Here is an 11352-nt window from a genome sequence, read left to right as displayed (position 1 = left end):
ACCATGCAATCCCCTATGCTCTGAGTGGAGTTCTGCATGGTCAAACTGTTAATAAATACTTAGTCCTTATACAGTAAATTAAGGTTTAGTTCCTGCCCATTATTAAATCATGATATAGATGCTGGGCAACTGACGCAGATCGCTGGCCTACCTGCGTCAGTTGCACAGCGTCCGTACCATGATTGGCAGGTACATGGCAAGCACGTTCATAATAATCTTGTTAGGGCATTACCTGAATTGCATATGGGTTTGGTTTAATTAACATTCCACCAAGAGCTGAGCAACAGGCATGGTGACAAGAAAGTCTTTTGTGCCATTAACGCTAACAAGTTATGCACATGCATCAAAAGGAGATTAGACCCCAAGGTTTCTAAATACATCAGGGATCACAGCGAGCAAGAAGCAAGTCAGTGTTAGACCTGGTGATGCTTGCAGAAACAAATGGAAGAGATTGCTTAGTCTGGAGAAGCTGTATCACTTAAACCAAGGAGTAAAATATTTCCTCTTCCAAAAAGCTGTAGTAAAAGGTCACTGTGACTACTACCTGCGCCAGGTACAGGACCTGCTCTAAAGCCCATTGAAGTCAAGGGAAATCTTTCTATTCAGTTCAGTGGGATAGGAAGCAGGTTCACAATCCTGTTCCCATTGAGGGCAAAGGCAAAGCTATCATGTATTAGTGCAATATCAAATGCAACTCACCCCCCACTCCGCCCAGCTACATTAAAAAAACCCATTCATTTTAAAAACTAGGGGTGCACTTAGGAACAGCCAGACTGCATCAGACCAAGGGTCTCTCTAGCACACTAGCTTCTCACTGATAATGCCCAATACCGTTGTTTCAGAAGGCAGCACACTAAACCCAGCTGCATACAGGTATGGGATAACCTGTTGTCCCTTAGTAATTAGTGGCTGGTTTATGCCCTGGGGAAGGAAGGTATATATCCCTGCTTGAACTCTTGTTTAGGCTTAATATTTACTGCTCTAATGCTGTATATTCTGGTTATCCATATAAATATCCAATCCCTGTATGAATCCTGCTTTGCTCTTCGCCTCAGTGTTACCCTGTGGCAATGAGTTCCACTGGCTTTTGGAGTGGAAAAGGATGAGGCTTATTCTCCCCCTCTGATTGCAGCAATCTATACGCCCACGTCTATGGAGCTGGAATGGACACTACTGTATGTGATGCTATCACCAGACTCTCAACAAAGGGAAAGCACAACATTATCCTCACAAACTGACACTGAATCCATTACAATTTTTTTAAAAGAGCTTTATTGAATAGCTTAAAGCTTCCAAATGACATGTGCTTTCAGGAAATGTTCTGGCACCTCCATCAACACCGTTAGTTTTGTTCATATTTACATGACTGTGATAATGAGTATTTAAAAAAAAGTATCTAATGTTACTGTCCACAACAAATACAAGATGGTGCCTAAGGATGAAAGCCTAGCCCCACTGACTTCAATGGAAACAGCATTTCAACCCCACTGCACATCCTCGAGTGTTGTGGTGGAAATGATTGGTCTGACCTATGTTTAAAGGGCAGCAGAGTACGTAGAAAAGATTCATTTTTAAAAAGCCATCATTCACAGCTAAGGCTTACTCAGTCTGTACATTGGGTGTAATTAAATCCTGTTCTCAGACGACAGAGCTAAGAAATATGATTTTTCACCAGTATTTGCAGTGAGTTAGGAAGTCATTAATCATACTTAGGCCCAGGTTCTCAAAGATATTTAGGTGCCTAATGGCAATTGAAAGGAATAGGAGTTAGGTGCCTAAATACCGCTCAGGACCTGGGTGTTGGTGTTTATACAAACCGTTATAAGCTTAACTAATGAGCCCTCACAACTCCCTGTTGTTATTATCTGCAGTTTATGGATGAGGAAATGGATACATAGGACTATTGATGGTGAGTGAAACTCTATGGAATCCAGCGGCCTTGAACCCACGGGCTTATCTTTATTCACGTGAATTGGCTCACTGAAGTCAATGGGACGAGTCAGGAGTAAAGTTAAGCAGATGTGCAAGCAGAGATGCTGCCGCACCCCTTGGCTTAAAGTGGTTTCCATCATATGCAGGGTTTACAGTTTGGTTCAATGGCTCCCAGCGCCCCTGTGTGTAAGTCGTTGCAGGACTCCAGTTGTTCCCGCTTAGTTTTCCCTGCTTCTTGATGTCGATGGAATTAACTTTGCCCTTTTCTTGAAGCCTTAAGTGGTGCACGGGCTCATGCTGGTCCTCTACACAGGGTGAATTTCACCTTTGTTAAGTTACTCTGCTTATGGTGCCTGTGGGTTTGGCTCAGAGCCATTATCCCAAGGCCATACGGCAAGTCGTTGGTCTAGCTGGCATTAGAGCTGGCGACTGCCTGGCTCCAGATCCTGTACGCAGTCCACAAGACCATGAACTACTGTACACACACAGCCATGTACCAAGGCATATTGCCAACCGAGTATGTGTGTGTACAGCCAACCGAGCATGGCTTCAAAATGAAGATGATTGCTATTAAGCCGAGTTAATTTGCCCTGTGATGAAGGTGCATTAGTAAAAGTGAAGTGACTAAATGAGGGTGACATTTAAGCCTTCATGATGGGTCCCTGAGCCCTGATCCAATACACCCTGACGTCAGTGGGAGCCTTGCTGTTGGTTCCGATGGACACTGATCAGGCCCATGATGACAGTACGTAAATGGTTCCCTAGCAGTGGAAGATTCCTCTCTGATACGATCGAATCGAAAGCTCACGGAAGCCAGCAGAAGGTTTTGCACTGACTCTGGCTACATCGGCACTACGAGCGAGCGGAGTGACCGTGTACACAGCCTTCCGCTAGCTGTCGCTGAGCTAGCAGGTGCATGAGCAGCAGTGGAGCTGTGGCAGCCTGGCTGGGGGCAGTGGAGGTCTGGCTGAGCCGTGCGGCGTACACGCCTGCCTGAAACGGGTGGGTGTGTACTCAGTTCTGCTGCCGCTCCCGGTGCTACCATAGCTACCCTGCTCTCTAGACTCACGCGAGCTCAGTGAGAGCCAGCCCCAGTCTGCGTGCGCCAGCAGAGAATCACACTCCTAGCTCACAGCGTAGATGTAGCCTTTCATGGACATTGGAGCAGGCCTAAGAGCAGAATGGGGGCTAGGTGCTTTTAAGGTCCCTCTTGGTAACAGGAAATAGCTAAAGAAAAATGATGCGGCCCTCCAACAATATAGGAACAGGTATTGCACTGTACGTTCCAGCACTTCGTGAGAAGCTAGACTTTTTTTTTTTCCTTTAGGCTTTTCCTAGACAAAGCAAAGTGTAGAAATAGAGCAGTATCAATGCAGAATTAGAAATCTAAAGTCATGTCATTGTTACAGTCAATTTAAGAAACACAAAAAGCATTTTCCCAATCAACCTGTTAAACCAAGCTTAGACTTCACTTTTGCCATTCACTTCTTTTTTTAGTCCCTCTTTTTCATCTCTCAAAGATTCCACCTCTGGACCATCCTGCATCTTTTCTCTGGCCCAGATATTGCCATCCTCTGTTTCTGTCCTTATATGTTTGTTGTCCTTCATTGTCTCTTCCATCGCTTTTCTTTCCTTTTCCTCTTTCGCCAGCATACGGTAATTGTAGTAATTCATGATGAACAGGAACGTTCCTGCCAAGACCATCACAGCTCCACATTTAATGAACATGTATTTGTAATCTCCAAAAGTATCTATAAGCGTTCCTGTGAATTGCAAAACAAAAACGCAGTTTAGACGTGAAGGCAAAAATTGAAATATCTACGGTGGCTTCCATTTCTGAACACCAGGGCTACTATTGTGATTGTAGCGCAGAATAGGATATTTTCTGTCCTTTCTAATAACTTAGGCTCTGATCCTGCAAAGGCTTAGTGTTTGCTTAACTTCACATCCTATGAGTATCATATTGAAGTCAATTAAACTATTCACATTGCGTAACGTTAACCAGGTGCTTAAGTCTTTGAGTGATGGAGGCCTTGTACTGTAGTTTCCAGATTTCTTAGGCACATGAAAAATAGAACTATAAAATAAAATATTAGAATTCATTATAAACTGATGTTTTTGTGCTATTAAATGAATTTAGGGCTTGTGCAAAATACCAAATTACTGAAGTCCTTTTGGCAACACCAGTTTGTCTCCATCACCTTGCCATCAAGTCTCTGCCTTAGCTGCAAGAATCACCTGATCTAAAGGCCACTGAAGTCAATGGGAGTCTTTGCATTGATTTCAATAGGCTTTGGATCAAGCATGGGGTGAATAAGATCCACCTCGCAGACTCAGTCCTCAGCCTCTATGTTGGGGCTGCAGACAGAAATGATAATTGTGACAGTGGCCTATCTGATGGGACACCTGGCCATTAAGAAATGGGACTGAGACCCACCAATTCAGTTCTTCACAAGCCACTAAACAGCAATCGGGTGGCAATGACATTCAGTCATTACCAGCCTTGCCTGGACTTGAACTGGTGAACTAGAGGCGAAAGGGTTTTCCATAGAACTTGAAACATTAGTTGCAGGGAAAGCAAAGAGGGTGCCGTCAATGTTAAACATTTTCAATTAGAGAGGCCAAGTGGGTGAGGTAGTAATCTTTTATTGGACCACTTCTGTTGGTGAGAGAGACAAGCTTACACAGAGCTCTTCTTTAGGTCACCTGTGTAAGTTTGAAAACTTGTCTCTCTCACCAACAGAAGCCAGTCCAATAAAAGCTATTATCTCACCCACTTTGCGTCTCTAGTATCCTGGGATCAACACGGCTACAGCAACACTGCACACAGCTATTTTCAACGACAGGAAAAATGTGAGTTTCATCTCAAAGGTTAATGCCTTGGCAATGGATTTATGGAAACATTGAAGAGATTTGGTTTAATTGAAATGTCAATGTTCTCCATTATGTCAAATGTAACATAATGTAAACCTTGTTGAGACTGTGATGCTGAGTATTAATGCCTGTCCACTGGAGCAATATGGACTGAATTTAACATCCCGAATCCTAATTAAAATAAGATTGACCTCAAGCATAGCCTTTTTAGTTCTTTCTTGCAATTAATACACTGTATGTAAGCTCTGACTTTTTGAAACCATTTTTTCTCATTGAGAAGGGGAACCTTTAATTACTTCCTGAGTGACAACTAATCTGTTGAAAGTCTGGGGATTAATTATCCCAAAGTATGCTTACACTAACTAGGTATTTTATGGCCACTAAATATATTTACTGATTGCAGAAATTATTATTTCAACTGGTTTTGGTCATCAATCTGCTTTCTTCTATAGACATCCTGGTACACAGCTTTCAATATATTTTCTTATGAATGGTTTCAGAGTAGCAGCCATGTTAGTCTGTATCCGCAAAAAGAAAAGGAGTACTTGTGGCACCTTACAGACTAAAATTTATTTGAGCATAAGCTTTCGTGAGCTACAGCTCACTTACTCATAAAACATCAACCAAAGGCTAATTACAGCAATTCTTCCTTCTTGGTAATCAGGATGATCTGGAAGTCTGTTAAATAGGTTTCAATGAGGGTTTTAATGAGTAGAGTATTGGAAAATTCAACAGTAGGCTAGTCTTGCCTCTTGTCCTTTGAGAATAAGAAAAGCCATAAACCACACAGGGAACAATTTTCTTAGTTCATTAAAGCAGAACCCTGCAGTGGGTTATTAAATGCCAAAGAACCAATAAATTTGTTGCTTATTAAAATGATGAGAAAAATACTCCAAAACTAATATTACTAACTATTACACAGCACTGTTTTGGCCTCATTAGCAGTCTTTGGCAATTAGCTTAATCTCTTGCGTAAAAATGACAGAACTTAGAAAACAGTCACCTTCAAACCGTCCGTTTGCCATGAATTATATAATGGCTCTGTGTGAAAAGAAGAGACTGCAGCTGCTTCTGCCACACAGTGCAAGCTGCACCGCGAAAGGAAGAATTAAACTGCTCTGTACAATGTGCGAGAATGAAGCTTAGTCAGCTCTTAGGTTGTCTTCCTATGAAAGTCAAAACCATATTAACGCTACCTTTCCCTTGCGAGTTCCTTGGATTTACTATCACGTACAGTAGTGCTCAAAGGTGCTATCACTGGTTAGCAGCTTTATGTCCAAATACCTGCCGAACACTGAGCCTCGTTCAAAGTTGACGGCCATTCAGCGCGTGGAAAGGTAACAGATTAACTGGACTAGCAGCAGACAGTTACCCTATCCAGATGCAGGTGCTGTGTAAGCCGCTCCTCCTCGCCTGCACCACCCTCTGCTATTCCAGCGATAGATGGAGAATAAATGCCAGCTGGATGTCACATACAAACTCATTTAACTCATGGCCACGTCAGGTTTGATGAAAGGCCCGGAGAGGTGAAAAGCGTGTTAAATAATTATATCATGTAGATATTGTTGGCTCCTTGATGGGAAAGGAATTTACAGTACCTGCCACATAATGACACAATATAAGGTAATTTTTTTCGCGGGAAAATCCTTCTACCTCCTGCCAAGTGACTATGGGCATTGCTGCAGGTTTGAACACGTATTGTTAGTCTGGACCCTTGAGGAGAATGAACTTAAAGCTAGATGTTATAAACTAGACTGGTGCGCATCGTTAGCAGATGTGTTCAGTCATACTGCTCACGTATTTCGTTACAGGTGTGTTCAAGTACTGGGCTGGGGCAGGTGAGAGCTGATAAAGGTAAGTGCTGCTCTGGTTGCTTTATCAGATGGAGCACACGCAGTGACTGCAACCAACTTGCAAGCTCTGCACAAGTGGGACTTTTTTGTACTTTCAAAGCCAAAAGGTACTGAAGATGCAATGAGAGGACAGACTATTGGAGCCTGGGTTCTCAGGGTGTATGTGGGAGGGAGGGTTATAATCATAAACGAGGTCCCCAGATGCCCATCTACTGACAGCAAGTGGCCTCGTTTTTGTTTGATGTCATCTTAAATTATCAATCCTTTATCAGAGTGGCACTTAGAGCTGTGAATGATTTAGGACTCTTACTCTGAATAACAGATAATATCTAGGGCTCTCATCCTCAATGATATTTAGGTGCTTAATTCCCATTGATTTCAGTGGGAGGTAGGCCCAGAGCCTCAAAGGCATTTAGGTGCTTAGCTTCCTTTCCAAGAGTGCTATCACATTCACAGAGATGCTGCATACCTTTCCTGCAGTATTGATCCAGGGTTGTTACAGGTTGTTTTTGTATCATCAGGTTGTAGTGCAACAAATTGTAAAATGGTGCTTGATAACAGAAAGAAAGCCGCGTCTGAGGAAACCTTGTGACAGAGCTGGTCGGTGCTGACCATTTTGCCCCATACGTCTAGCACTTAGCAGTATGCTAGGCACTTTACAATAACAAAGGTCCCTGCTCTGAACTGCTTTCAGTCTAAGATGACACACAAAACGAAGTTTTTCATGTGACATATGAGAAAAGAATAAAGGCACCCAGATCGCATTCATATTTATTTTCTATTTTGTCAAATGTTTTAGGAATATATGACATATTTTTTAAAAACTGTAAGAAGGAGAAGCAAAAATTCTCAAATCTATTCAAAATAAATTATTTTTCCTTTTAAAAAACAGTCCGTTTTCTTCATTACAGACTTTACAGCTGGAATGCTATTGGCCAAGCTGAGAGGATGGAAATCTATAAATGGAAGTGTGCCGAGTTCCTTTATGGCCAGAATGTACACCTGCACAGAAATTAAAAGCATATACATCTGTGGCTACATGGATCTATTGTGTCCTTGCAGACAAATAAAAAACATCAGCTAAAATCCGGGGGGCTCGATTCAGCGAAGGGTTTCAATGGGATTATTATCATGTTTAAAATTAACCATGTGCTGGATGGTGGCCTTAAGCAGTCAATGCTCTGCAGGATAGAGACCCTGGCATGTTAACACTTATGCATGTGAATAAGTTTACATATATGAGTAGTCGCATTGCGTAAAGCCACTTACACACCTACGTGTTTGACGGATGAGGCCTAAAGGCATCAGCCTGCATCCATGTCACACACACACACACAACTGTTGGTTCCAATGGGAATTTTTACATATGGAACATATGCAGGTTCAAGATCCAAGGAACAAACACATGAGAGATGATCTTTTTGTTTTTAATGTTGCTAAATCCTCACTAAGAAATCACGGAGGACAAATCTATGACCTTTATTACTCTATACATAATTACTTGCAAAAAAAACCCCAAACAAAGTGGGATTGAAATGGAGAAGATGAAGTTAGACGCACCCCTCTGCAAACTGTATTTATCTCAATATCAATCTGGGAATTAGAGCAAAAGCTGACATGTCACTAGAGTTATAGTATAGAAACATACTCACCTCCAATAGGTGGTCCAAGAAGTATAGTGCAACACTCCACTATGGTGACAAGGCCAACAGCACTTGTGAATCGCGCAGCTCCCACGAGATCCATGAGGGTTTCAAAGAGCATGGCACAAACCATACCAAAGGCCAAGCCAAAAAAGACAGCGTATATGACTAGACCTGTGTAGCCTGTGGCTAAGGGGCACAGGAGATGGCAGGCACCATTAAAAGCAATTGAAAAGCTGAAAAAATACTGGATCTTTGGCCTCACCCATTTACTGTTGGCAATAATTCCAGTGGTGGGTCTGGCGATCATATCGACTATTGCAAGGATAGAAAGGAGGAAGGCTGCTGAGTATTCATCAACGCCAAGGTGCTTCGCGTAAGGGGCCAAAAAAACAATAGGGGCAAAAAATCCCAGAAACATGAGCACATTTCCAATCAGGTAAATCAGGAAACCTCTGTGCTTAAAGAGGGAAAAATCAAGGTACTTATTAAACTTCTCACAGCAGTCTTTGTCCTCCTCCTCTTCTGTTCCGCTCAACAAACTGACAGTTTTGGGACGGACCATTTCAACCGAGCTTTTATTGGACTGCTCTTTTACAGTCTTTTCAGCTTGCTTGATGGTTTGTTTCTGAGCAGGGTCAGCTGCCATTCCAATGGGCCGGAAGAGAGCACCAGCCACACAGCAGTTCAGTAAAATTGCCCCAAGAATAAAGAAACTGCCCCTCCAGCCAAAATTGTCAAAAAGGAACTGGTTCAAAGGAGCAAGGGTACAAAGCATTACGGGGCTCCCAGCCATGGCAAGACCATTGGCGATTGGTCTCCTTTTCAAAAAGTATTTCCCGATGATTATCACTGAAGGCTGAAGGTTAAGAGCAAGGCCAAATCCTGTAATGGAGCGAAAAAAACAGTGACAAAAGGTATAAATTATACTGCCAGTTCCTCATTTCAGAATATGGCTCTGTCTAAATCAAGGGTGAGATCCTCACTGTCACTCTGGCCCCCTTTATACCAGGTGCAAGGACTGGACTGGCATGAAGCGGCCCTAAAAGCCCCAGCTCTGGCCAGGGGAAGGATTCACCCAATGCAGAAACTCAGGAAGACAGCCATAAAGCTGCCTCCAAGGACTCCTTTGCAAGCCTTGACAAAGGGGGTATGCGGGGGGCAAAAGACCCAAGTGTTTTTGTTCTGTGTTTGTACAGCACCTATCACAGTGAAGCCATGACTAGGCTCCTAGGTGCTTATGGTAATATAATTAACAAGAAGTCAGGGCAGCATGCAGTCCTGAGGAGTTTCCAGGCAGCATTGTGGCCCATAGAGTAACCTTGAGATGCTGCTGTAACTTTGCAAGTCCCCTGGTGCTGTCCAATTTATGCCTCAGGCCGCTTCAACCCCAGAAAGAAAAGGAGTACTTGTGGCACCTTAGAGACTAACCAATTTATTTGAGCATAAGCTTTCATGTGCTACAGCTCACTTCATCGGATGCTGTAGCTCACGAAAGCTTATGCTCAAATAAATTGGTTAGTCTCTAAGGTGCCACAAGTACTCCTTTTCTTTTTGCGAATACAGACTAACACGGCTGTTACTCTGAAACCATTCAACCCCAGAGCAACCCAAAATCAGGAGGTGCAAAGGTGGCTTAAAGCCACTTTCCAGCCCCTTACCATGGGCTGCAAATCTCACCCTTATAGTCATGGCTCACAGAATATGGAAATCTGTATCCCTACAAGACCATATAGAAGTTAACAGGTCCCAAGTGCTTTTGTCCAGACACAACAGCTTGGCATGATAACAGTACCCATCTATTACAAAAAATGATGGCTGCTTTGCCACTGCTAGCATCTTATCATGCTTGTATAATAATATTATGGCCTGGTGTCTGTGACTTGATCACACACACTTTAGTGACCACGCAACTAAACAGCCCTGGACTTGACTGGCGCTTTTGACTTTAAACCAGGCTTTTGACCATCTCCTGGTGCTGAAGTTGTCCTCGTTAATATAGCTGCTGCCAAACTCATTCTGCCAATGAGCAATAGAGTATGGTATTTAGTAACCACAGTAGCTCCATCAGAAGTCCTGGAGACCACTGACCATCAAGTGTCGGTGAAGATGGTGTGGTCTCTAGCTCAGAGCTGTAGAGCTGCTTTCAAGTGGCCGGGATCATTCCTGAATAGAAGAACTACTGTGGGTGCTTATGGGCACTCACCTTTTTCACTGAGAGCCTTCTGGGGAGTTGCAGGATTTCACTCTGTCCCCAATTGCCAGAGGGGAGAAAGGTGTGGCACTTGAGGAGTCAAACTAATTTGTACCTTCACTTCTTTGACAGCACAGAGGGCCATATTACAGTGCTGGTCAAGGCTGCTTTCTTTTTACCACTGATCAGTTGCACATATACTAAATGGGAAATGACTGCCTAGGAAGGAGTACTGAGGAAAGGGATCTGGGGGTCAAGGTGTATCACAAGCTAAATATGAGTCAACAGTGTAACGTTGCAAAAAAGTAAACATCATTCTGGGATGTATTAGCAGGAGTGTTGTAAGCAAAACACCGGAAGTAATTCTTTTGCTTTACTCTGCCTTAATTAGGCCTCAATTGGAATATTGTGTCCAGTTCTGGGCACCACATTTCAGGAAGGATGTGGACAAACTGGAGAGAGCCCAGAGAAGAGCAACAAAAAATGATTAAAGGTCTAGAAAACATGACTTATGAGGGAAGATTGAAAAAAATGGGTTTGATTAGTCTGGAAAAGAGAAGACTGAGAGGGGACATGATAACAGTTTTCACGTATGTAAAAGGTAGTTACAAGGAAGAAGAAGGAAAATTGTTCTTCTTAACCTCTGAGGATAGGACAAGAAGCAATGGGCTTAAATTGCAGTAAGGAAGGTTTAGGTTGGACAGTAGGAAAAACTTCCTAACTGTCAGGGTGGTTAAGCACTGGAATAAATTGCCTAGGGAGGTCGTGGAATCTCCATCACTGGAGATTTTTTAAGAGCAGGTTAGACAAACACCCATTAGATAATGGTCTGCCACGAGCGCAGGGGACTGGACTA

The 11352-nt window shown here is 43.0% G+C and overlaps 1 protein-coding gene across 5 annotated transcripts in view; it reads right to left on the bottom strand.

The window, feature by feature from the left end:
* Window positions 1–1249: 1249 nt before the first annotated feature.
* Window positions 1250–11352, bottom strand: part of LOC125640305 (monocarboxylate transporter 2) — a 63185-nt gene continuing 53082 nt past the window's right edge. For all 5 annotated transcript variants that reach the window (XM_048858750.2, XM_048858748.2, XM_048858749.2 and 2 more), the window contains 2 exons: window positions 8312–9187; window positions 1250–3695 (listed from right to left, as the gene is read on the bottom strand). In XM_048858750.2, coding sequence (XP_048714707.2) covers window positions 3394–3695; window positions 8312–9187 — 1178 coding nt within the window. In that variant the 3' untranslated portion in view covers window positions 1250–3393. The remainder of the gene's footprint in view (window positions 3696–8311; window positions 9188–11352) is intronic.

This window comes from Caretta caretta, chromosome 7 (assembly GCF_965140235.1).
Source record: "Caretta caretta isolate rCarCar2 chromosome 7, rCarCar1.hap1, whole genome shotgun sequence".
In the NCBI taxonomy this organism is placed as follows: Eukaryota; Metazoa; Chordata; order Testudines; family Cheloniidae; genus Caretta; species Caretta caretta.
Note: the sequence above shows the minus strand (reverse complement) of the source record. Positions and strands in the feature narration are given on the sequence as shown.